The sequence below is a fragment of the Xenopus laevis genome, chromosome 7L (genome assembly GCF_017654675.1).
Source record: "Xenopus laevis strain J_2021 chromosome 7L, Xenopus_laevis_v10.1, whole genome shotgun sequence".
Lineage (NCBI taxonomy): Eukaryota > Metazoa > Chordata > Amphibia > Anura > Pipidae > Xenopus > Xenopus laevis.
Genome location: NC_054383.1, coordinates 81,674,898 through 81,702,874, shown reverse-complemented (window position 1 = coordinate 81,702,874; position 27,977 = coordinate 81,674,898). Strand labels below are relative to the sequence as shown.

Genomic DNA, 27,977 nt, shown 5'->3' with positions numbered 1-27,977 from the left:
ACAGTCTGACCCTTCAAAAATACGAATTCGACTATTCTGCACCTAAAAGCTGCCGAGTTCATGTAGAAGTCAATGGCAGAGGTCCCTTGAACTATTTGAAGGTGTTAATAATAGTGGTGAGCCAAATTTGTACCAAGTTTCACTGTGAAAATGATGCCCCATAGACTCCAATGGGAGAAAAAAAATATTGTGTGTAAAAATAAAATGTGCGTCAAAAAATATTTGATGCGCAAAAGTTAAGTTGGGGATCACGGGTATAGTCTATAGTAGTATAAATTGCTGGGCTGAAACTATTCTCATTGTCTTGGATCTTCCTTAAAAGGAGAGGCAGCATATAATGCCAGAGCAGAAGGATATTAACATTGGGAACACAGAGTCATGACTACTTTCTTTACTAGCACAAAATATATGGGTTTCTGTGTGAGGCAGTAGTGTTTTAGTGATACAGTATCTGCAAGTGGTAGAAGCCAAAGTGCAAATCATGGGGGCAATACTAGAGTGTAAGAGTGTAAGAGTGTAAGAGTTCTAGAATAGAACCCTTGATTAAACCATTTGCTAAGCTAAAGTGGCCACAGTTTTACAATCATTACACCCCCATATAATGTTGTATTAATAGCCGCATTACATAAAAATCTGATATCATTTTGTTAGCGTTTTTGTTCCAAATAGGCCAGATTTAATTCAGTGAGAGAGACGGTTTATCATGCGAAAACTCATGGATGAGATTCAATTCAAGGAGAAAAACTTTTCTCCTAATTAACTTCCAATTATACAGTCTTCCCATAGATTTGTGTAAAATAAGTTTTACTGTTTTGAATTGCATCTCAAATTGAATCTCACCCTTGAGTTTTCACGTGATAAACTTTTTTCTCACTGAATTTAATCTGGCCCAATATATAATGCTTGGTTATCACGTGTTATTACTTGTTTCTAAAATGCTGGTCTTAAGGTCTGCTGAATGAAAAAGAAAATCGGAGGCACTTTCCTACTGTTTGTGCGGCACAAAGAATAAATTACCTATTTTTTACTATAAAATGTATCTGAGGTATCTGGATCTCCAGATAATAGATCCCATAGCTGTAATAATACAGCAGAGTGGGTACAACTGTGTGAGATGAGAATTATTCCTGGGTTTGTGGAGAACAAAATGTAATTTGCTGTGTAGTAGTGTGTGAGAGAGGCTCGCTATACCTACAGTTAAAGCCTTAGTGCAGCAACATACAGCATGTGTAATAAAGAATGAAAAGAGCAGTACATTTACATTAGTCTGTTTGAAAGGCTGAGTGCCTGTATTACTGAATGACTGGAAGTGAATATAAGCAGTACAATGTCTCTGTTTCTGTGTGCTGAAGCAGTATGGGAGTGGAACTAAATGCTAAAAAGTGTAGTAGTAATAAGTGATTAGAAAGCACATGTGTATAAGACATATATATATATATATATATATATATATATATATATATATATATATATGCACATTTTAGAACACATACAAAGATGGAGAACAATTAACATTGTTAGGTTTTGTTAAATTCAAAGTAAATTAGTTACCCTTACTACCTCCTGCAAATTCAGTTCTCTCCAGAAAGGCCCTCTAGTATGGTATGTCAGCTAGAACTGAGGACATTTGTAATACTTTCTGCTTAGACAATATGTGGCCCCTACCTACTACCCTAGATAATTGTTAAATTCACAAATTTTTCGGTGAAGCGAAACCGCACAAATTCGTCCATCACTAGTCAGGATCACTGGTGGGTAGGGGTTTAGTAGGGGGTATCGGGTTTGTTTTGCCACATCTGGGGTAGAATGCTTACCGGGGGGCTATGGGACAGTTTTAAGCGCAAGTGTGCCAACTTTGGAGTATAGGGTCTTGTGGTGTGCCCCTTGAATTGAACGCTGCCTGTGTTAGACAGTGATCAGTCCAATAGAGGCGGGGGGGGAGGAGGGGAAAGCATGACCCCACCTTGCCTGTCATTTAGATGCGCAAGTAGGGGCCAGTCAGGAGGTGCGGCAAGTTGTAAGAACAGGACTAGCTTCACCTCTTGATGCTGCACTCTGCTCCTCAGAACAGATTTTCAGTCTGGCACAAGATGCAGAGTACAGCTTTACCAGGGGTGGTTCACCATTAAGGTAACTTTCATTATGTTATAGAACAGCAAATTTTCCATTAGTTTTTATTATTTATTTTTTATAGTTATTTGCCTTTTTTTCTGATTCTTTGCAGCTTTCAAATGGGCGTCGCTGACCCCTTCTAAAAAAACAAATGTGCTGTAAGGCTACAAATGTATTGTTATTGTTACTTTTTATTACTGATCCTTCTACTCCGGCCCTCTCCTATTCATATTCCAGTCTCTAATTCAAATCAATGCATGGTTGCTAGGGTAATTTGGACCCTAGTTACCAGATTGCTTAAGATGCAATTTGAAGAGCTGCTGAATAAAAAGCTAAATAACTCAAAAACCTTCAATAATAAAAAATGAAAACCAATTGAAAATTGTCTTAGAAGATCCCTCTCTACATCATAATAAAGGTTATCTCAAAGGTGAACAAAGGGGAAAAAGGGGTATGAACATGCACCCCAAGGTATAGTAAATGACCACTTATTATTAGTTAGATAACTGTTTCTGTGTAGAAAAATGTTCCCTGTTACATTATGTGTAGAAAGTTGTACCAAAACCAAAAGCAAATCTCATCACCCCTTTATTCACTGGAGAATTCCCTTTTTTTAACTGAGACTACATTAATACTGAAATGTGGTTAAAGTAAAAAGCAGTGGCATTTCTATTTGTTTTCTACAGAGCAAGGTAATACTCCTTCGGGTCTTGCAGGCAGCCTCATATCTGTCCCTCATGGCTGTGCGCATTCTGATTCAGTGGTGCATTTCATTCCATCAAAATAAAACCAGAACAGAATCTTGCAGGAACTAACAGTCCAGTCTAAGGACACTGTCTGTGTATGAACCCTAAGGAACTGAACTTCGGGCTACTTCAGAAAACGAAGATAAGCATAAATGGCCACACTTTTCCCACTGAAATCAGTAGACCTGTCATTTGATCTATTAATTAAGATATATTAATACAGTCTGCTACATTTAACACAGACTGATAATATAACTACTGTATTGTTGCCTCTGTTATGATTCATACACCTTGTAATAAATTGGTTAAGAGAATAGTGAATGCATTCTGTATCCTAATTATGTAGAGATAATTTTTAGATAAACACACAAAAATACAAAGAACAGACAGTACATGTGGGCCATGGAGGGGGGTACATGTTAGGCAGTGACTGTTTCTCATTCTATGCATGTCTTACCCTTTTCTCACAGTAGGGGGAATTGGTTGATGCTGACAAATCATAGTAGGTAGTCTGTATTGGCAGCGTTATTATCTCCTCCTTTGCTTTCACAGGGTCCAAATGCACAACCTGAGGAGGCAGCGACACACATACACACACATACACACGCAAATATGTGTTATCAAAGTTGTCAGATTGCCCCCGTTACAGAGAAAACGCTTTCTGGGATATTGAATATGTCGATGTACATCAAAAGGATTTGTCATAAGCATCCATGCAATAAATCCATGGATTTGAAATGTTATTATTTTACGCTAGTGCCAGTGCTCTGGGCTGCCATATCTGTTATGCTTTTATACGCTTATAGCTTTAACAGAACAGTATTTAGTGTAGTGTTTATGACTGTTATGGCTTGGTTACCACAATTCATTTTTCATACAGAGCTTTTCACTTATGAAGAATCCAATCAAAAGAGCTTGGTAACTTTTTTTTTACAACACAAAATGTCAGCTCCTTCTGCTCTGAAAAAGTTGTAGTGTTTTAATGCTACTCTTCCCATGTCATGTACGGCTAACCCGTTGTCTAAAAGAATAAGCAAATATACCCTAAGGAATGTCCTGTGTTTCCTATAGGCTTGGACCACATAGGACACCCAATACCTGGATATCGTGAGCCGTAAGAGGGGTCTTCATCTCTGGTTTCCTCTTTGGTGGGGGTGCAGGTTTGTGAGTGGGAGGGAGATCCGTCCTAAAGATAAAAGAGCAAGTTATAGTGCCACCCTTGCTAAATGCCAGGTACATTTAATTAACAAATGGGCAAAAAACTATATCTATGTTACTATCATTATAATGCCACTCTCTATATAATTACAAGCAGCATGCATGTCAAGTTCTGCAATTTTAAACCTTCAGGTATGGGATCTGTTATCCAGAAACCTATTATTCAGAATATTCTGGAAACTGGCAATGGCAATTTCCAATCAAGGGCTGTTTATTAGTGACGGGCGAATTTGGGGCGTCCATTTTATTTGATTCGCTGGCGAATTTTCACGGCGATTTCGCGAATGTATTCGCCTGCGGCGAATCACGGAAATTCGCACCTGGCGAATAAATTCGCCCATCACTACTGTTTATTTTATTGCTCAGTAATAATAAGATGCTGCCTTGTAATTGATGGCAGATAAGCAAGCATAAACCCATGCAAATTACAAAATTGTATTGGTTTTGAGAAATCTAGGTAACAGATCCCATATCTACTATCATTTTGTTCAGAAATGTCCACTATATAGGGGGTCATTTATCAACACTGGGCAAATTTGCCCATGGGCAGTAACCCATGGCGACCGATCAAATTGCTGCATTCATTGTTCTACTTGCAGCTGGCTCTAAGAATCGAATCACTGATTGGTTGTTATAGGTAACTGCCCTTGGGAAAATTTGCCCAGTGTTGATAAATGAGCCCTGTGAGTTTACTAAAAGTATTTCACCTGATGTGAATTACTGAGCTCTTGTAAGTTATATAAAGCAGGGCACCAAACTGATTACTATGTATACCCCATGTGGTCAAATACAGGTATGGGATCCATTATCTAGAAAACCGTTATCCAGAAAGCTCCAAATTATGGGAAGGCTGTTTTCCAAAGACTTAATTTTATCCGAATAATTACATTTTTTAAACATGATTTCCTTTTTCTCTGTAATAATAAAACAGTACCTTGTACTGGTTCCAAACAAAGATAAAAAATCTGAAAAACCGCAAGGCCCTGAGCATTCTGGATAACAGGTTCCACATCTGTAACTCAAATTCTGATTGTAATCTGCATTGGATTTTATAGACCGTTATTAGACATTCTGTTAAATCTATTCCTCTGTACTTGACAGTTTATGTAGTCATTTTAACTGTCATACAGCTATATGAGTGGGGCCAAAATAATCTAAGGTACCTGATGAAGCGCTTGTGATCTAGCTGTGCGTGACTATGAATCTGGTTTATAGGTATAGCAGGTGTTTCAGCAGTCAAGTTGAATAAGAGCATATAGACGGTTTGTGCATATTGCTTTTTGCACCACAAAGCCATATAGACACATTTTACAGAAAGGAAAATAAAGCCAGTATAAAATATGTTTATGTTTTGTGAACTATTGTTGATCAGTTCAGTTGCACACTCACATGTCGCTGTCGGTATCACTGCGCTGTTTCTGCTTCTTCCTGCGCACCACAAATGCACTCACTGCTGCAATAATAAGGAGAAGTGCAGCCACCAGACCCCCGATGATTCCAAGCAAACTTCCAGATGGCCCTTGGGGAAGTGGTTTATCTGTAACAAGTAGCATGGACCACATGTTGTCATAATGCTGACCTTCAAAATTACATTACTCTAAATAAGCTTTGGAATGGTTACATGAGATTTATCGTTCCTGCAGCTGTCAGTGAATAATTCAGTTTTGGGGTGCTATATAAACTTAAGCTGCACCTTTAAGTGAAAAATATGCTTCAGTTGATGGGAGTTGACTTAACAACCCTTCTAGATAATAGAACAATAAGGAGAAAGCCGGCCCCACAGATAAATGTAGGAAGTGGTGCCTGTACCCCTGGAGATGATTTTCTGAGCACCTGTGATGCCTGCATGATCATATCTAGGGTAAATACATCTTGGTATTCCCGTGAATAACAGACCTTGTTTTCAGTCATAGTTGTCATTTCATTACCGTTCTTGCTCACAAGCAATATTGCCAAGTGTCAGTGATAAATCCCACTATATTACTATGAGATCCTATCTATTTTTTACATTGATCTATATAACCACATCAGCTCTTCTTACTGATTTCTGCAGAGATGTTCTGCTGTGCCTTAAGTCTCTGCGTCATTGCTTCTTCTTCCAGGGTATGTAACTGCTCTTTAGAACTAGGCTCCAATTTCTGGCAGCAGATAGCACAAATATAGTATCATCAAACTATAACTGTCATTATCTATCAGAATAACGTGATTTTTTCTAAATAAAGGTGTTTTAATAGATAGGAGCATTGTCCATGATTTGTATTTGGCGTGCTGTTCAAATGGCAGGAGAACACTGTAGGACATGCACCTCAAAAGGCAGCCAATGTGGACTTTAGCATTGTGATTATTATGCTTATTGTTATTTTTTTGCTTTGGATGATGAATAAAGCTATTAACGTCATCATCTTTACTGACAGCATTGCAGCCACTTAACTAAACTCCATTTATGCAGTGTATCACTGCTCTGTAAGAGTTTCCCCTTCTCTGTTTTCCTTATATAATGATATTTAGCTCTTGCTATTGCACCCTATACATCAGCCATCTGCAAAGGTGAATCTCCACGGCAGATGCCTGGTAGCATGCAGGGAGCTGTCTTTCAACAACAGTTTGAAATGAATTGTTTGCAGATCTTTAAATTAATCTATTATGCATTATATGTGAACAGTTAGTGGTTCATAGAACTCGGAGACAAGGGGGAAAATTTACTAAGGGGTAAATTTTCGCTTCCGGAAACTTCGACAGATGTTATTTCGCAGCAAATACCCGTATCAGCAGATGAACGCTGGCGAAGTTCAAACTTCGTCAGCACGAACATTTCTAAGTGAATTTTCTCTAGCGTTATTTTTTTCCTTGCGAAATTCGTTAACATAATTACCCTTACGTCAATTTAAATATGGAGGGTACATACAGGTCATATATACAGTATATCTTTATTAGTGATTGTTGGTGAAATTGTGGAAGTGGCTACTTATTGAAAATATGTCCAATGAAGCAAAATAAATACAATAAAAGATCCTCTATTGTCATAAACATGAGCCTACCTTAAAACAAATATGAGTTTTAAATGGTTAAAAAGAAGTGTAAATAACACACACATATATATATATATATATATATATATATATATATATATATATATATATATATATATATATATATACATATATATATAAAAAGACCAGCGTTTAGTTTTTTATGACTTTTTTGGCATACAGGATATGATGTCACAGACATAATAATGTTGAGGATGTAGCTTCATCTTGTCAATTTGCCAGGTAGAACCTGGTGAAACAGACTCTGGAGAAAAGGCTAACAGATTGGAAAGTTTGCATACATTTGCAAAGAGTAATAATCGTGAAACTTCGCCTGGCAAAACGGAGCGAAACTTCTCTATCTCTGAGCTGTTTTGCTAGCGAATTGCCTTTCAGTAAATTGCCAATGTCCCTGCGAATTGTATTTTTGGCACTTTTTCGTTAGAAAAGCCCACTTTGCCCTTTTGTAAATCTGCCCTTTGTCCAAATGTACAAATGATCAGTTTCAGCTGAGTTGCAAACCAAACCTTTGATAAAAGTCAGGCACATGCAACATTTTTATCAGTAGCAAGAAGTTCAGTATTGGCAATTTTATATTGTCAACAAATTATATATGTGTCATTTTTACATTTTTCAACGATTTTTCTATAAAACCACTACAAAATGATTGAAAAACTGCTAACATAATAAAAAATACCCCAGAAAAGAATTTGATACAGAACAGTCTAAAAGGTTAGAGGTCATATTTCATTTAGTCTAATGGTCCCAAATGAAGGGAAAGTTGCTTCATACGGCTCCCAAAGCACCAATCTCAATTGAAATGAATTACAGTATACTGGTTCAGATATTCCAGATTATCCCTCCTAGTAAATAAACATCTGTGGTAGAATATGTGGAAACCATTGAAAGAAGAGCTGTAATGCGCTTATAATACACAAGATCCATGAATATTCTGTAAATGATATCCTTATGAATGGGGCTTCATTATGTCAGTGGTTATAACTGGAGCTTTGTGATGTCATTTCTGTCACATGACTCACTGAAACTTGTGTATTATAGTAAATAAAGTACCTCCTTCTGCAAAATATGAGGATATTAGAAGTCACCTCGGAGTTCCATGACCTGTACAAAAACATGGTCATGGAACTCTTCAGTACCTTATAATATCCTTGTATTTTACAAGAGGGGGTACTTTATTCACTATATAATAAACTGGTGTCACTTAATGAAAGTATTAATATACACAGATAACAAACCAGTATACTTGACTACAAATAATTAAAAAAAGACAGTTCAGCGCTTCCCAAATGTGTTTTGTACTGCTGTGTTATTATATAAGCAGCGCAAGATTATACTTGTTTTGCCTTCTGTTGGCAATTAAGGATTCACATGACTCCGAATTACCATTTTGTTTACGTTCGTTTGTGTCACATTATACAATAAAACATTCACAGGGATCTGGTGAGAAACTAATATTGTAAGAAGTCATACGATAAAAAACAAGTGCAAATCCACAGTAATCAAACAAAAATACTTTATGGTTTTGTCAAGATCTTGGTAGCAAAGCCATGCTTTGAAAAAGTAAAGTTTATGTGAAAGTGTACTGATGTTTTTAAAGACAACTTGTTCATTGAATATAGAGTAATTATACAAGTCCAGGAATGGCATCCATTATCCAAAAAGCTATGAATTACAGAAAGGCCATCTCCCATAGGGCCCGTTTTAATCAAATAATTCAAATTTTAAAAAATTATTTTCTTTTTCTGTAATAATAGTACTTGATACCACCTAAGACATGATTAATCCTTATTTGAGGCAGAGCAATCCCATTGAGTTTATAATGTTTAAATGATTTTTTCAGTACACTTGGGGGCCGATTCACTAATTTCGAGTGAAGGATTCGTAGTTAAAAAACTTCGAATTTCGAAGTTTATTTTGGGCTACTTCGACCATCGAATGGGCTACTTCGACCTTCGACTACGAATCGAAGGATTCGAACTAAAAATCGTTAGACTATTCGACCATTCGATAGTCGAAGTACTGTCTCTTTAAAAAAAACTTCGACCCCCTAGTTCGCCATCTAAAAGCTACCGAAGTCAATGTTAGCCTATGGGGAAGGTCCCCATAGGCTTGGCTAACTTTTTTTGATTGAAGGATATGCCTTCGATCGTTGGATTTAAATGCTTCGAATCATTCGATTCAAAGGATTTTATCGTTCGATCGAAGAAATAATCCTTTGATCGTTCGATCGTACTATCTGCGCTAAATCCTTCGACTTCGATATTCGAAGTTGAAGGATTTCAATTCCCAGTCTAATATCGAAGGTTAATTAACCCTCGATATTCGACCCTTAATGAATCAGCCCCTTAAGGTATGAAGATCCAAATTACGGAAAGATTCCTTATCTGGAAAATCCCAGGCCCCAAGCATTATGGAAAACAGGTCCCATACCTGTACTAAACATTACAGATTACAGTGTGGGTCATAAATTAAAAAAATATATTTCCTGTCATTTTGATGCCAAAATAGATTCAGAATGGGCAGGGGCATGCAGAATGTACAATCGCTAATGATGGGAACGTGGTACAAAGAAATCATGTGGTGACAGAGCAGTTCTTAAGTGCAGTTTCCCACCATCTCTCCACTTAACCTCACATTCCTCATTAAACATGAAAGAATACATTAGCCCTTTCATGCCTCTACAATGCAGAGATAAAAAAACGAATTCTTAGAGGTAACTCTAAAACCAAATTCAGTAATACACAGGTTTTTGGGTCATTACAAGTGCTCAGATGTTTATTTAATTAAACACAGACTACATCAGTAACTAAATAAAAAGATATTTAACACATGGCTTTATTTTGTGTTATTATTCTTTATTGCGAAAAACTGTACACATATGGGACCCATTATCTGGAAAACTGTTATCCAGAAAGCTCCAAATTACAAGAAACCCTATAAAAGTCCCATATTTGTGTAAGGAAGATGTAATGCAAGTTCAAGTGTTGGCACACACCTAGTAAACTTTAGCAGCCAATAGGCCAAGTCAGCTTATCGGCCAACATATAAGGCGCTCTACTCTCTACTGGGCAGGTTTGAAAATTCTAGCCAGCTTGATTAAAGGACCCCATAAGCTTGCAATATGATGCTATTGTTGGCACCAGACCATCAATTGTATCAGCCTAATTTGGCCCAGTGTCATGAGTTAAAAAACCTAGAACTTGATTGCATTACCCATGCATGTGCAAGAGTGTCTTTTCAAATCAAATCATGCACTCATCACACATATTTTGAAAACAAACCTCTTGATCCTGCCAGTCTGATAACATTCAGATTCTTTTTGTCTCTAAACCAGTTGCGTATATAACTAACTGATGCTATTCTGATCATAGCATGGTGGACCCCTTACAATTTGGCTTTCTGACACAATATTCCACTGAAAGTGCTGTAACTGACCTGTTATTAGCAAACCCCACTTCTCACTAGGAAAACTTCTAAATTTCTTAGCAGCTTTGGACACCCATGTTCCTCCTCTTCTCCTCCAGTCCCAACATTTTCACGTATCTTGTGACACTGCCCTGGTTTTCCTCATACCTTTCAAATTGCTCTTTCAGTGTCTCCAACAACAGAATGTCAGCTAATCCATTACCTGCAACTATATCCCAGGCCCTTTTTTTATTTACTCTATATTCTTCTTCCTTTGGCAAACCAATCCATTAATAAGCTTCCCAATACCACTCATATGCTGATGATTCTCCTTTCCAAATGTCTTTCGCCTAAAAGCTGCTCAACTTTTTCTTATTTAAGAAAGCCCCTTAGGGAAAAATACCTCAACTAAAGAGGTTTTTCCCCTCAAAACCTTGAAAGGCTCTAGCAATCATAATTCAACCCCTACACTACATATTGCTAAATGTAATGCTCATTTCCAGATCTTGCCCATTCCACGCCCACGCCTTGTGTCTCATATATCTTTCTCCTTTTACATTGTACACTCTTGTGAGCAAGGCTCTCTTTATTTCTAACATTAGATATTGGTCAAATTTGTGTAGTGTTTTCTATAAAATATGTATGTTCAATATATACACCCATTTAATAAAAATGGGTTAATACTAATAAAAATAAGAGAAGCCTCAAGGGCTGTGTGAGGAACAGTTCAGTGGGTCCATATCTATATCACTTGAGCACATTTGTCAAATTCCCATTATAAAAAATGAAAATCCAGCTCTTAAAGTTACCAGAGGCGACTATTTGCTGCCCGTAGTTGTCTTCTGCATACTGCCTCTTTAGTGATAATAATATAGCCCCACTGTAGCTACCGAGATTTCTATACTTCAATAACAACTAAGCAATACATTTTCTGCAATAAAGCAAAAAGTAAGCATTGCCATAGAGGTTTTTACGTATTAGCAGTTAATGTAATAGTAATCTTATGTCTGATAATCTGCCTCTATACAGCAGTGACAGAGCGTGTAACTTAGAACAGGCAGAAAGCACAATGAATTAGGGATGGTGCTCTCGGAACAGCACTGTGTAAACACCAAACAGGTGGCCCTGTTCAGTTTTTGCCTAGAAACTAAGCCTCTGTTTTATCAGATTACAATGATATTTGTCAGTCAAAATGAAGTATAAGCTCAGTCATCAAAATGAAAAATCCCCCTACCCCTTATAAATAATCTGCACAGAGTTAGTTCATGATGAATTTTCTGAATGGAGAGTTCCTATGTACAGTAGTTTAGTCTGTGCCTGCTGTGCACCTATGTATTACATGTTACTAAGAGATTGAAGCATTTCCTCATGTACATTATGAGTCATTGATTTTCATTTATTAGCATTGGTAAGAAGCTAATAATATTCAACCATAAAAAGGAGGTTTAGAGCATGTATAGAAATTTAGGGATGGAGGTTGCAGGACATACAGAATGTCAGCAAATCGGATGAAAAGCCAGCAGCTGGTGTACATCTTGACTATTGTCACATTACTCAGACTTATGTACACTGAGTTCTTTCATAACATCAGCAGGGAATTCTGAATCCACTTTTAAACGCAAACAACAGATGTAAATAAAACCAATTTCCCTGGTCTTCAGTCCAATTAGTGCACCGGCTTTCCTAAAATTGCAGAAACTGCAGAAAAGTTAGATGGTACTTTGTTATCTGTAAAATTACAAACAATAATTCAGCGTACTTCCTCTTCTTTGGGATTTCGAGCCAGTCCGGCAGTTGTTTTGTGCTAAAGGATGAAGCTAGTTACAAGGCAAATTAAGATTTGAGAGTTAAAATGAGCTGGCAATAAATGCAGGGATTTGGTAGAAATAATATGTAATATTGGTTGAATGGTTCTAGTGTAGCAGTATAGAATGGAAGGTATAGCTTCCCTATAACTCTCTCACTTGTGCCGTTACTCTAGCCCTCCAAAATAGGTTCCCAAAACATAATTATATATGCAAATAGAATAACCAATAAGAACTGGCTTTAGAAATCAAATCTATCAGGCCTCTACCCTTGAGAGAAACTGGAATTCATCGCCCTTCTGTCTATAGTGCTACATTGCTTTCCCCATTATTGTTTTCTTTCAGCGTGAGATTACTGTGCACTTTTTGCTTGCCAAGCATACAAACAGGTGGTCGAGTGAACACAGAGGAGACATAATGCTTATTTAAAGATTCTTATTATACTGCAGACTGCTGGCTAGGGATAGCAGGAGAAATGTTTTACCTAGCAGTGTTTCTGTAAGAAGCCAAATGGGTTGCTGTTAGACTATGGTTCTCAGCATGCTCTAACCCATACCCTTGATAATATACTGTATGCTGGTAATTACTGTTCAGCAACTAGAGTTGCCAACTGGTAGTATTGTATTTTACCAGCCTAGTCAATAAAACACTTGCCAAGGCTGGGGCTGGTATTAGAAATGTACTAGCAAAGTAGTTGCTGGAAAATTTGTAATACCTGGCCCCTGGCTTACTCACTTGAATTCCCCTATGTGCCCCAAACGTATGGGGTGCCGATAGAAATAAGTCTTTTGTATATTTTTTTCTCTGTGTATGGTCAAAAATACTTATATAACATGAGAGACATTCATTCTGTGTATTAGGGATAGTTTTGTATACAGAATGTATTTGGGACAAACGGCACCCCATACAAACGTACCTTTTCTCTGCCTCTCTCTGATCTGTCTTTTTGTCACTGCCCCCTTGCTGGAAAGTAAATACTTTTATAAAATTGGCAACCCCATCAGCAACATTTGTGTCAAGCAACACTGAAATAGAAGGTTAAAGCAACAACATTCAACAAAGGTTTTTCTCCATCTCTCCTCCCACTTTTTTGTTGTTTCTGCAATTAAACATGTATCTCTATGGTTTCTGAGCTCCAATCACACTTTTAACACTCACATGTTGCCATACCCACATGTATCTAGACCAATTTCCAACATTCCTCAGTGTATTATCATGAGTTAAAGCTTGAAGGGAGCTGTAGGCAAGCAATCATAGATATCAATTGTTGATACCTTATACCTTACATCTGTAAATCTTTGTTGGGAACTGCTATTCTGGACGTTACTAACCCAACATGTAGTTAATACATCTGCAGAAGAGCTACATTTAATTAAGCATATTGCAAGGCTTCATAATTAAAGGGGCAGTACACCCTGTTGTTCAACGTGAGTTTATTGAATTAGGCTTGTGCTGAGCATAGTTTTTGCCTATTGTGTTAGGCCTATTTTTTATTTCTTTGGCAAACAGGGATGTCAAAGTTATTCTGTGTTTGGTCTTTGAGAGGTAGATAATAAGATTACTATTGTATAACCCCCTCCTTTCACCCTTTTTTGTGACCCTTTTGTTAGCAGGAGTTCAGTATGAAGGGCGTTATCTCTGCTTTGATAACCATTGCAGCCAAAAATGAACACAACTCTGTAAAACTATTTATTAACTGTGAAAAAATTCTACAAAATTCATTGGAAAGCTGGACAGCTCTTTTCGTAGTATATGAAAACCTTTAACAAGTTTATATCTGAAAAGAACATTGTCCACTCTCGTCCAGTCTTTTTCTTACATGCAACAAGCAAAAAACAGAATAAATAAATAATAATTTTGAGATTTAACTCTACATACCTTGATTTATGCCAATTCTTCACTGAACAAATGCATGAACATTTGACCAAAAATCTAGTCAGGATTCTCAAATAGAGATGTCGCGAACTGTTCGCCGGCGAACTTGTTTGCGCGAACATCGGGTATTCGCGCTCGCCGGAAGTTCGCGAACGTCGCGCGACGTTCGCCATTTTGGGTTCGCCATTGTTGGCGCTTTTTTTTGCCCTCTCACCCCAGACCAGCAGGTACATGGCAGCCAATCAGGAAGCTCTCCCCTGGACCACTCCCCTTCCCTATAAAAACCGAAGCCCTGCAGCGTTTTTTCACTCTGCCTGTGTGTGCTGAAGAGATAGTGTAGGGAGAGAGCTGCTGCCTGTTAGTGATTTCAGGGACAGTTGAAAGTTTGCTGGCTAGTAATCGTTTTGATACTGCTCTGTTATTGGAGGGACAGAAGTCTGCAGGGGTTTGAGGGACATTTTAGCTTAGGTAGCTTTGCTGGCTAGTAATCTACCTTCTACTGCAGTGCTCTGTATGTAGCTGCAGTGGGCAGCTGTCCTGCTTCTGATCTCATCTGCTGACTGCTGCAATAACAGTAGTCCTTGTAAGGACTGCTTTTATTTATTTTTTTGTGTTGGGGAGTGGGACTGGTGTGCTAATCTGCTGCTCCTAGTAGTTCAGCAGCACCAACTTTAATTTTTTTTTTTTAATATTCATTTTTTTTTATTTTACTTTTTTTTATTTTACTACCGCTGTAGTAGTGTATAAGTTGACCTTTTAGGCATTATTTGCCCTGTAGGCATTATTTGCACACTGTTTTCTTCAACCCGCCATCTAGCTGTGTGACCTTGTTCACATTCTGTCTAAATATCCATAATATTACCGTCTCCAGAAAAAACACCGGAGTGACTTTTTTCAAGCAGCATTCATATATTTTACGTAATCCGTATCCACCGCTGTAGTAGTGTATACGTTGACCTTGTAGGCATTATTTGCACAGTGTTTTCTTCAACCCGCCATCTAGCTGTGTGACCTTGTTCACATTCTGTTTAAATATCCATAATATTACCGTCTCCAGAAAAAACACCGGAGTGACTTTTTTCAAGCAGCCATAATATATTTTACGTAATCCGTATCCACCGCTGTAGTAGTGTATACGTTGACCTTGTAGGCATTATTTGCACAGTGTTTTCTTCAACCCGCCATCTAGCTGTGTGACCTTGTTCACATTCTGTCTAAATATCCATAATATTACCGTCTCCAGAAAAAACACCGGAGTGACTTTTTTCAAGCAGCCATAATATATTTTACGTAATCCGTATCCACCGCTGTAGTAGTGTATACGTTGACCTTGTAGGCATTGTTTGCCCAGTTTTTTTGGCCGCAGCCTTGCCTACAAGGTCAACGACGTTGACCTTGTAGGCATTGTTTGCCCAGTTTTTTTGGCCGCAGCCACTGAAGCACAGAGGCCAGAAAAAATATGCCATATAAATGCTGAAAATAGTCATTTTTTGCCATACGTTGACTCAACGTATATGGCAAAAAATGACTATTTTCAGCATTTATATGGCATATTTTTTCTGGCAACTGTGCTTCAGTGGCTGCAACCAAAAAAACTGGGCAAACAATGTCTACAAGGTCAACGTATGGTGAAAAATGACTATTTTCAGCATTTATATGGCATATTTTTTCTGGCAACTGTGCTTCAGTGGCTGCAACCAAAAAAACTGGGCAAACAATGTCTACAAGGTCAACGTATGGCGAAAAATGACTATTTTCAGCATTTATATGGCATATTTTTTCTGGCAACTGTGCTTCAGTGGCTGCGTCCAAAAAACTGGGCAAACAATGCCTACAAGGTCAACGTATGGCAGTTGTTTAAAGAGAACAGTAGATTACTAGCCAGCAAAGCTACCTAAGCTAAAATGTCCCTCAAATCCCTGCAGACTTCTGTCCCTCCAATACAGAGCAGTATCAAGCAGATTACTAGCCAGCAAACTTACTATCATCTGTCCCTGAAATCACTAACAGCTCTCCCCCTACACTATCTCTTCCAAGCACACACAGGCAGATTTTTCAGATACATTTTTGCCCTTGATCCCCCTCTGGCATGCCACTGTCCAGGTCGTTGCACCCTTTAAACAACTTTAAAATCATTTTTCTGGCCAGAAATTTTTTTTTTAGATGTTAAAGTTCGCCTTCCCATTGAAGTCTATGGGGTTCGCGAACCGTTCGCGAACCGCTCGCGTTTTTGCGCAAGTTCGCGAATATGTTCGCGAACTTTTTTTCCGACGTTCGCTACATCCCTATTCTCAAATAGCATATTTCACTGGGGAAGAGCTTGGCTTTAGACTCTGTCCATTTTGCGTGTGAAAAATTAGGGGAAAAAATCGGACCTTCTTTCAGTTGTTAAAGTTTTGGTTGCAGTGAGTGCTTATTCCAGGTTTAATGTGTGGGAGGTCTCTATTAGTAGCAGAGATGACAAATATTTGTTTTGGATGAAAAGTTATATGAAGATCTGAATTGCTGGTACTTTTATTACTATATATTTGAGTTGTGGTGCAAAGGAATAATTAGTTAAGCTAGTTAACCCCCAGGGTTGCAAAGCAAATATATATATATATATATATATATATATATATATATATATATACACCTTTCTCCACTAGATGGAGGCCCCAAGCCATCTAAAAGAGGAAAAAGGTTTGCTGATCTTATCTTATTTTTATTGAGTGGTTGTCTTGGTCCTACATAATATGATTTTTTTTGCACAACTTTTCTAGCTAAGCGCCTAACCGCCAGCCTACCTATATTTCCCAGGGTCCCTTCAGACTCTTGCTTATGCGTAGAACAGTAACCTGCTATGTAGTGATAAGCAAAAAATATCCTGAAAAATTGTGAAACGCATTGAAGTCAATGTCCATTTTTTGAGGGGGGGGGGTTATACATCAATGGGAGTCAATGGGTGCTGTGTTTTTTTCACATAAAATATTTTCTGCAGTTTTCTGGAAAAAAATAGCTGATGGCCAAATGCAGAAGTTTGCTGCAAATATTTCACTCATCACTACTATTATGGTAACTGTGCGTATGCAAGCCTGGATAGTTCAAGAAAGCCTTAGGGCAAGGGCACATATGGCGTTTTTTTGTTGCGGTTTTAAAAACGTTAATACTGGCGTAAATACACAATGCATGCTTCAGCAAACCCACGGGGCACTTACAAGCTGACATTGGTTAATAAACTTCTGGCCGAAGTGCCAAAATGTAAAGTGCCATACCCATAGAATAAGAATGTGATCCGTAGTGTGACAGACAAAGGTGTCATATTTACACCATGTTGTAGTGACTTAATTGAGGACGAACCTGGAGGATTTTCATAAATGGAGATTCTGGGAAACGTGAACTTCTGAAAATTGCATTGTGTGAAAACAAAATCTCCTGGCTGAAAAACACATGAAAAAGCCAGTATTAATGTTTTTAGAAATGCAACTTAAAAACATCATGTGTGCCCTTGCCCTTAAAGCACATGTAAAGCCTACATTTTCCTACCATGTATATTAGTCAGGCATATCTTCCCCACTCAAGCCACATCATTTGTAATGCATATACCCCCTCCATTTGACAGCGCCATCACATTTTCCTAAAACAAATAGCAGCTTTCAACCGGTGGCCATTTTCCCTCTGACATCATCAGTAACACTGACATCTGCAAACAGGACATGCATGCTGTAAAATTCATGCCATGCAGAATGCAGGTTTACACAGGCACAACATACTTTGATGAAAAGTTCTGCTGGGGTTGAGCACTGTAATGGTTAAGCTGAGTTCAGGAGAGGTGGTTAGGAGAAAAAATGGGATCAGACAGCTAGTTTCTATGGGAAAATCTCTTCATTGGCTGTTAGACTGGAGGATGTGTTTAGTAATCTGAGAGCTGAAAAGAACTGAGCATGCTCATGAGCCAACAGCCAAAGTAAATTCCTGAGGGAGGGGCAGAGTGGATTAGAGGAGTAAAAGGATTTCTAAGTGATTAAGGGGCTGCTGCAGCCTTACTGTTAACCTTTTAACAACCAGAGTGGTAGGTATCTAAAGATTTCAAAGAGGCTGTTCACTGATTAAATTTTTATTTGGGGGGTTTACATGTCCTGTACTGTAAGAAATACTAAAAACATGACAGTGAACCTACATCACTGGTCGAGGAAAAGAGCTTTGTGATTTTATACACTGGACATATCGTCACCTTTCCTTCTCCTTTAAATTTTCCATGAAACAGCAATGTAACCTTTTATATATTTGTCTCGTAATTAAAATTGGGTATTGCTGGCAGCCATGCTGGAAAGACCAGCATTTCCAGTAAAAACCCTTTTGTGTACATAGCGTTGTTCTTGTAATGGGATACTTTAAATGCTTTGAACTTAATTTTAATTACCCTCCATTTATACAATCATGAATATGCTTTGTGCTTATACATTAAAATTATTTTCCATTCACCTCTTCAATGACAGTTTTTTTATAGGAAAGCAATAGTGTTAGGATAGAGGAGATGCTACACTGCAGAGAGGGGGAGAAGGAGGGAAGGACATTCTGCTCTCCCTCCACCCATGGCTGGCAGAATACTCCAGAGAGGGCTTAACATACTAACAGCTGTTGCCATTCACTAGAAGAGATGCAGCTGGGGACATCTGGGGCCAGATGTAACCCCTTCACTTCCCTTTCTCAAAAAAAAAGCATATACATTGTGAGAAACCAAAAAGCCACTCTTGTGAGTGGTTAAGAAACACGATCCCCCTCTATTGTGTCAGAAAGTGTGAGAAATATATCACTGGTTTATGCCAATTTGTGAAAAGAATAAAGCTGCCTCCCACTCTAAATTACATAATCTTTGGTGCCAGTTTCGGCCCTGCCAGTGCCTTATCTTAGTGCCAGACATGCCCAAATTTGAACAAGTATAACCCAGTGAATGTTGCAACAAGGGGATTTTTAATCGTGCTTTGTTAATGTGTACAATAACATTCTCTTCTGTACTGCAATTCTTTAGAGTTCAAAGGCACACAAATATGTTCTATTATATAGTGAATAAAGTACCCCCTCTTGTAAAATATAAGGATATTATTTCATGAACATATATTTTTATACAGGTCATGGAACTCCGAGGTATTTATATAAAATATGATATCCTCATATTTTACAACTGGGGGTACTTTATTTATTATAATACACAAATTTCAGTGAGTCATGTGACAAAAATGACATCAGAACTCACCGTTTATAACTGATGACATCAGAACTCACCATTTATAAGGATATAATTTACAAGATATTCATGGATTTTGTGTATTATAAGGAAATACACAACATACACAATTAGGTGAAAGAGTTTTTTTTGCTGTAAAATTAAAAATCTCAATACTTCATGGATTTTGTGTATTATAAGGAAATACACAACATACACAATTAGGTGAAAGAGTTTTTTTTGCTGTAAAATTAAAAATCTCAATACTTCCTGCTTTACTGCACCAACCCCCCCAATATAATTGTCATAATTGAGATGAGACTTAAATTGATCCTCATATGTCCCCACAACCAATCATGCATTCACATGTTCTAAAGATAACCAGGCCCAGGCCTAGGGTGGCACATTTTTATGGACGGCCCAAATGCAACCTAAGGAGCACTGGGGACACATAATCCTGTACGCATAAACCCCAGTGCTACAGAGCATTCTCACACTCGCATGGAGGGGGGGGGGTTTGCACTAGGGTGGGTGCTGGGCACTAGGACCCAGCAGCCTAGGGGCCACTAAGCCTGAAATCTGGGCTTGAAACCCCCAATCAACCACAGCAACCCCCTAGGTCTAGGTTACATTATCTGACACAGGGAGACTTTTGTGCAACTTTGGCCAATTGATATCACACTCAGTGGCTTAACTACCGGGGGAGCAGGGGGTGCGATTGGACCAGGGCCCGCACCCCCGCGGGGTCCCCCGGCAGATCTTGCGATGCTGCAGCCAGCTGTAGTCGGCTGCAGCCACTAAGAAAATCAGCACAGAGGGGGGGTGGGGGGCCCCGGATGCATGGCCCGCAAACGGATTTGGTTGGAGTTTTTTTCAGAAAATATTGAGATAAATTTGGACTTTGATAAATAACCCCTTTAGTGTTTTCCTCTAGCTTGGGGGGAGAGTCTAAACCTTTTCTAAAAGAGAATCTTTTTGCTTTCCAAAGGAGGCCACCCTGAAATGCCTGATGCAAGAAAATTCTTCAATAATAATCATCCCTGATTGGGCTACATCAGTCATCTCATCTAACACACTAACATTACCAGGTTATTTTTTGTTGGTGATATCAGATTGCAATAAAATTTCAGACGGGCATATACATTGTTTTTTTACATGTTCAGAGTTAGAAAATGTTGAATGCCTTTCATAATGATCATATGAAAGCAAGAAAGCGAGAGAGTCAAATGTAAACAAAGCAGGCAAGATTATCATGGGTGGGTTCCCTTACATAATTTTTTATTCCATGAAAGTTTTATTGTGCAGTATTACTTTAATCCATCTTTATGGCTTTGTACTACATTTCTCATTATGCCTTAACCCTTAATAGTATGGGCGGTCGGCTTTTTGTCTAGGGCAGACGAGTCGGAGAATCCACTCCTGCTGCCCTTCTGCCTGATGTGCCTGCACCCAGAAACATGACCTCCGATTGGGTGCTGACAGACACAGCGGATTTTGGTGCATGAGATGAGATTTTGCATTTTGTGCCGAGATCTGCCTGCATCTGAGCAGAGGTAATGTTTCCTGGTGCAGGCACATCGGGCAGAAGTGCAGCAGCAGAAGAGCGGATTCTCAGCCTGAGTTCTTCCACAGACCGAGATCCAATTCTTCTGGCCCTATACTAAGTTCTGAAATGTAAAAACATGTTTTTGTTCCTATTATTGAACTAAAGGTAAAGGAATGCACCCACACCAAAACACTTATTACCTCCAGTGGTGTGACACTCACCAAGACAAACATTATAATCCCAAAAACAAATCATTGTAGCATACTGCATGGATGCACCAAAAGCAACTGCAACATATTGTGATTCATTAGATCCAGAGAGCAAAATTATCTGATGGGCACTTCCCTGGCATCTGAGAAAGGCACTGCAACTGCATTGATGTTTATTGATACTTTTCACTAAGGACAAATGTCTATTGAAATATAGATTTAAATTGTGAAAGGAAGCCATAGACTGCAGAGCTCTGCTGTGTTAGTGCTTTATTGTATGTGTACAATAAAGCACTAACGCAGCAGAGCTCTGCAGTCTATGGCTTCCTTTCACTATTCTTCTTTTGATGTTATTTGAGGTCTATACGGTGTGACCTTTGGAAGGAGTGCCTACTATTGCAAGGATTGGGGATACATTGATAATTCATTTGTTATAGATTTAAACTGATCAGATATTAGACAAAAACAAATTGTTACCGATTTGCATTCCTGTACAAAGATCTGCATTCCGTTAATGTAAAGTGAAACAAATGACCCTGAATTTACCTTTATAAGACACAGCCATACTTCACCAGTGGAAAAATGACACCTTTTGTTTTCAAAATGACCTGAGTTTCATGGAAAGATACTACCTTTCAGTGCATATAATGTTGTATAATGAGGTCTCTAATTCAGCTACCAATGTAACCTGAAAGTGGGTACCAGAGCCATATGATGTCAGGCTGAGCTGCCGGCTGAGTGCGCTCCTCTCCTCTGCAGTCCTGCATGCTGTTTGTGCGCGTGCGTGCGCGTACAGGAGGGGAGGAGGATAGCATACCAGAAGGGGGTGACGGGTCAATCAGCGCGCATGCGCGTACTTCCTGTGCACGCGGTGGAAGGAGCGCCACAGCTGGCTGGGTTGCCTGGGGCTCCTGGCCGGCGTGGCCCGGCCCTGTGCTTAAGCCTTTTAAAATACAAGTAATAAGTCTATTATGGGGCCATGCATCTTCTCCAGTTTCTGTTAAAGATTCAGAAGAAAAAAGGCAAATAAATACTATTAAAAACAAAAAATGAAGGCCATTTGAAAAGTTGCTTAGAATTAGCCATTCTATAACATACTAAAAGTAAACTCATTCAGCCCTGTGGAAGGTGTGGAGACAGGCACAGATACTGGAACTATGCAGACAAATACTGCCATCACCTAGATGACATATCCGTGCAACGCAAGCCAACAGAAATGGGAGAGTTAAATGCAACTCTCCGCTATAATTGAAGTGCCTGCTTTCTTCTTTACCTGCATCCTTCCCATACTAACATGCCCCCTTGCCCACCAAACGGTATACTACACTTACCCCCCATGTTGAAAACTCAATAAAGAAATATTTTAAACTAAAAGTTAACATAAAGGTGAACCACTCCTTTAATGTAAAATTGTTCAGAGTGCCCTTCTAAACCACTCCTACAGTACATATTAATTTATTTTATATATATATATATATATATATATATATATATATATATATATATATATATATATATATATTTTTTTTTTTTTATTAGATTCCATGATATAAGAAATTTCCACACTAATAATATTATGAATGTGTAACCTGAACCGCATAGCCTCTGCAAACACTGGGCACAATGGAAGCATCTTTTGTTGCTTTCCTGCTCAGTTTAGTCAATGTGTCGAAAGCAATAGAACTGAGACGGGAAACATCAGGTGACACTTCCTGCTTCAGGGCGCTCAGGAGTCAGGGAAGTTATCTACCTTGTATAACAAAAGAAGATAAGAATCCTGTTTGCTATCTTTACACTGGCTCCCTGTTTTTGTGCCAATGATCACTGCTGGAAACAACAAATACACATGTTTTAGTACCACCCATTCTTATGTCTAATTACAGTACAATATCAGCAAGACAAGATTACCCATTCATCTCCCAATGTTAGATAAGAACAAGATGAAAAGTGCGGTTACGGGGATGGTGCCAGTGCTGTAAATAATTTATACCTCCTTTTTCTTAGGAAACTGAATAAGAGTGTATGTGAATGTGTATTCAATGATGCAAATGATATCAGAAAAGCAGAAGTGCTGCCTATAGTGTAAATATCCCAGAAGTATGGAAATTGGTTCGATGACAATATATTAGTAAATATTTTTTTTAGTGCTTGTTATTCTTGAGTATTTTGTTTACAAAACTATGATTTCATTTAGGACTTTCACACTCTCTCAATGCATGACATTCTACATTGCACTGAAACTGCCCTTAAGCCATTTCTTGGTCTCAACAGTAACTGATTCCCTTTTTCTTCTCTACATTACATTTCTGTACATGACACTCTTCCCCAGCCTGACATCTGCACATTGTACTACATTAAACATTTCTGTTGTGCAGTATGTACGCTTCACAAAGAGATGTGTATAGATTAACCCATCCCCTGCCACACAATAACAGTCACTTTATACCTCTACTACATATATACCTGTACTACATTACTCATTACCTTCTTTGTTATTATTTTCTTTCTGATTTCTGTTTAAAAGACCCATATAAACAGAGCTTGTGTTCAAAATTCTTTCTTTCTATTTTTTCCAATTTACAAAATAGACATTATTTTCTTTGACTTGATTATTTTTCTTACATTTTTTCCTAGTTATTGCTAGTCCTAGCTAAATGTCATTGTTGGATTTTGTCTTTCAGGGATAAAGTACCCTGGACACAGTACCAGGGAAAAAGTAAGGGAATTCCCCTATTCCACTGGCATAAAGGAGAACCAAATGATCCCAAACTAAGAGGAGAGATTACCTAGTATGTTGAACCCCATTAAAGGGCCTTGGCACAGTCTCTCATAATAAACTACTCTAATGGCCTGTAAGTGAAGAAAGTTTCCTCCTTTTTCATTTGGGATATTGAGACTGCACACACAGGCAAAGAGGGGCTTCAATAAACAAGTACACACATGGAAACATTTTTATTGTTGCTGTAATTGTGTAATTGGGTGTTTGGGACTAGAATAATGACACTTTTTGTGCCTAATTCCATATGAACAGATCACAAGCAGGATTCCCAGCCACTTACTGGATTTCTGGAATCCATACCCTTATATTGCAGGACTACAACTCCCAGAATACTTAAACTCTTTATAAAATAGGTAAGGGACCTGCTATCCAGAATGCTCGGGACCTAGAGTTTTCTGGATAATGGATCTTTCCGTAATTTGGATCTTCATACCGTAAGTCTACTAGAAAATCATGTAAACATGAACTAAACCAAATAGGCTGGTTTTGCTTCCAATAAGATTTAATTTGTATCTTTTTTTTTTTAAATTTCTTTATTTAATCAAAATTTTCCAAAAAAAGACCACGGAACAAAACATACAAAGTAAATACATAGTACAAACAATATCCAAAAAAAACAGAAAAATAAAAAACAAACAAAGGGATACAGAAAAAAAAAGGGGTAAGGGGGGGATACTTTGCACCGCCTTATGCTTTATTTAAGATCCCAATACCAGGCTTAGCCATTTCTCCCATAAACCTATGCCATGGGTGCCATATTTTCCAGTAAATGCCACTATTATTGTGATAAATATATGTTAATTCCTCTAATGTTCTTATTTCTTCCACAGAATTTACCCAATTGTTATATGTCGGCGCCTCTTTATTCTTCCAATTCCTAGGAATCAAGACCTTGGCTGCTTGCATTAGGTGAAAGGTAAGTGGATCCTCTAACATCTTATTTTTTCCAGGAAATACATTCAGCAATATTATCGCGTAATCGGTAACCTCCAGTTTTATAGAAGTTATATTATAAATGCTTTCTAATACCTGAGTCCAGAAATCTTTCAAACTTGGACAAGTTAACCAAATGTGAATGTGTGAGCCCGCTTCTTTATAGCATCTCCAACATACATTGGGAGTCTGTGGATGCCTCTTATGGAGTTTAACTGGAGTATAGTGCCATCTTGTCACCATTTTATATACTGCTTCTCTAATTCTCTCGGCCCTTGTCATCTTATTCCCGTGCTTAAAGATCTTACTCCATTCCTGTTCTGAGAATTTATATCCCAGTTCCCTTTCCCATGAGTGGCAAAAACTTGGGAATTTAAATTCCTCTGTGTTTAATACAATCTTATAAATTTTAGATAAAGGTTTAGTCAGTTCTTTATTCTGGTTAAGTATCTCCTCCCACTCTGTAAGGGGTCTGTCCCATTCCCTTTCTTTTTTCATTTTTATAAAATATTGTAATTGGTAATATCCCCAGATATCTCTTGGGTGTTTCCCCCACCTCTTTTGTAGGTCTTCTAGTGGGCTCATTTTTCCCCTTTTAATCAGATCTTTTATCCTCGTAGGTCTTTCGTCCCACTTCTCCCAGGCTGTAAATACACCTTTTTCCATTCCCGGTGGGAAATTTGGGTTGTTTCTTAGGGGTTGTAGTACATAAGGAGCTTTCGTCAAATTCGATATAACTTTGTTCTTTTGCCATATTTTTAAAGTTGCTCTAATTATCGGGTGTTGGCTCATCGCCTTATGGACTGCCCACTTCTCATCCCATAACGAGTTTTCTAACGGGTAGGGGCACCAGCCTTCTTCTAACTCACACCACTCTTTTCTTCCTACCCTCCTAGTCCAATTCCACATTCTCACCAGATGTACTGCTAAACAATATAAATAGGGATCTGGTACTCCCATCCCTCCTTTTTCTTTTATTTGGGTTAATTGCTTAAAACTAAGCCTTGCTGTTTTCCCTCCCCAAATAAATCTAATAAGAATCGATCTTAATGTATTAAAGAACATACGAGGGATATCTATGGGAAGAACTTGTAGTAGATATAAAGCTTTAGGCATGACCACCATCTTAATCGCTTGAATTCTCCCAGACCATGATATCTTAATGTTCTTCCATTTGTCAATTGTTTTTTGAATGGAGGATAGTAATGATATATAGTTATCTTGATAGGCTCTTTCTACATCCCCTCTTAAGTTAACCCCCAAGTACTTAATAGTGGAGGTCGCCCATTTAAAAGGGAAGTTGTCTTTTATTGCTGTAACTATGTCTTCCTTCTCATTAATATTCATTAACTCAGATTTTGAGTAGTTAATTTTAAAATTAGATAGTTCCCCAAATCTCTTTAATAATCTCATTGTATTTGGTAATGTAATACCTGGATTGGTTACATATAGCAATAGATCGTCCGCAAATGCGGCACATTTATATTCCTTCCCTTTTACCCGTATACCTGAAATGTCTGGATTATTCCTAATATGTGCAAGGAGTATTTAATTTGTATCTTAGATTGGGTCAAGTACAAGGTACTGTTTTATTATTACAGAGGAAAATTAAAATTGATTTTAAAAAATTGGATTATTTGGAGTCTATGAGAGGCAGCCTTTACATAATTCAGAGCTTTCTGGATAACGGGTTTCAGATAATGGATCCCATACAGTACTGTATGTCATAATATGCTGAAAGTTAAACTACAAACCCTTTGCGTCAGCTTTGTGGGCTTTCTTTAACAGTTTGTGGGCAGACATCTCAAGTAATGACTGTTTTCTTCAGACAGAACACAGCGACTCCTTTCCAGACAACTTGTTGTTGGTTGTCACATATTTTATTTGTTTGGTAGAGACACCAAAAAATAACCTCAACAGAATCCAGATACAGGTACAAATTCAATCTCATTTGCTTAGAGTTCTTTGAAGTTTTTAAGAACTTTGTACACATATTCATTGGTAGACTCAAGCCACTAAATTGGAGTAAAGTTTACTTTCGCTCAACAATTGGTTTGTTTGCTGGTGTTATATTTTGTTTGCTCACTATTGTGCACAAGCATATGGTTCCTGTTGAGAACACAAGCACAAGCCCAAGTTTAAGCCAACCAGTGATGTCTCTGCATTTTATCCGCCAGATATTAGTGTGATCAGTCATTACTAATTGCACATATTTTTTTGACTAAACTTTCCATAACGCAGATTATTGCCTTATAAAGAAATAAATATATTGCAGATCCGGTGGATTAATATAGATAGAGGGTGAAACTGGATAAGAAAAACTGAATGCAGCCAGTAAAGCAAAGGGTTAACATGTGATGGAAGAGAGTGAGATTGTAATGGCCTATTCTCTCTCTCCAGCACGATCACACACACAAAAGCTGCAATAGAAAGACTGTCAATTCTGTTCTTTCACTGCAGGCTGCTGATATCCAAGTATGAAGCCACAAGGGAAGACAAACCTATAGATAGAATACTGCTGATCACAGGTTTCTAGATACAGAATGTGTTCCATATCTTGAACAGGCCTCTCCCTGCAGTTGTAATGCTTTGCTTGAAGCTAACCTTCACCACAAAGACTCACTGCTTTCTATAAGCACATGTCTTCTCATGTTAAATTAAAAGGGGCCTCTGGCAGTGTCGGACTGGGATGCCAGGGGCCCACCAGAAAACCTTAGCCCATGGGCCCATTCTTCAAGCTAATTTTCTTCTACTTGTCACTCAACATTTTTATTTTCTTAGTACTTTTCTTTAGATGATATACTCTATTTTCCATCTATTTGGCCCCTTTGTTTCCATGAAGAATTAAGGAATGAACATGAAAATGTTACATGATTTGAAGCAGGAGGGCCCACTGACACCTGGGCCCACCGGGACTTTTCCTGGTATCCTGGTGGGCCAGTCCGACACTGGCCCCTGGCAATGCAGGAAGGTTAGATATCCAGCTTAAAGAGGATCTCCACCTAAACCCATGTGACTATAGAGCTAGGTGGTCGGTTTAGCAGTTCACAGACAAAAAAATAATTGTTTGCTTGGCCAACATTCATATGATAG

The 27,977-nt window shown here is 38.2% G+C and overlaps 1 protein-coding gene across 4 annotated transcripts in view; it reads right to left on the bottom strand.

Moving 5' to 3' along the window:
* The window catches only part of nectin1.L (nectin cell adhesion molecule 1 L homeolog), a 107,186-nt gene that overhangs the window by 12,349 nt on the left and 66,860 nt on the right, over positions 1 to 27,977 (bottom strand). For all 4 annotated transcript variants that reach the window (XM_041569229.1, XM_041569228.1, XM_041569230.1 and 1 more), the window contains exons 6-8: positions 5,466 to 5,613; positions 3,957 to 4,044; positions 3,316 to 3,426 (exon numbers count right to left, since the gene is read on the bottom strand). In XM_041569229.1, the coding sequence (XP_041425163.1) occupies positions 3,316 to 3,426; positions 3,957 to 4,044; positions 5,466 to 5,613 (347 nt within the window). The remainder of the gene's footprint in view (positions 1 to 3,315; positions 3,427 to 3,956; positions 4,045 to 5,465; positions 5,614 to 27,977) is intronic.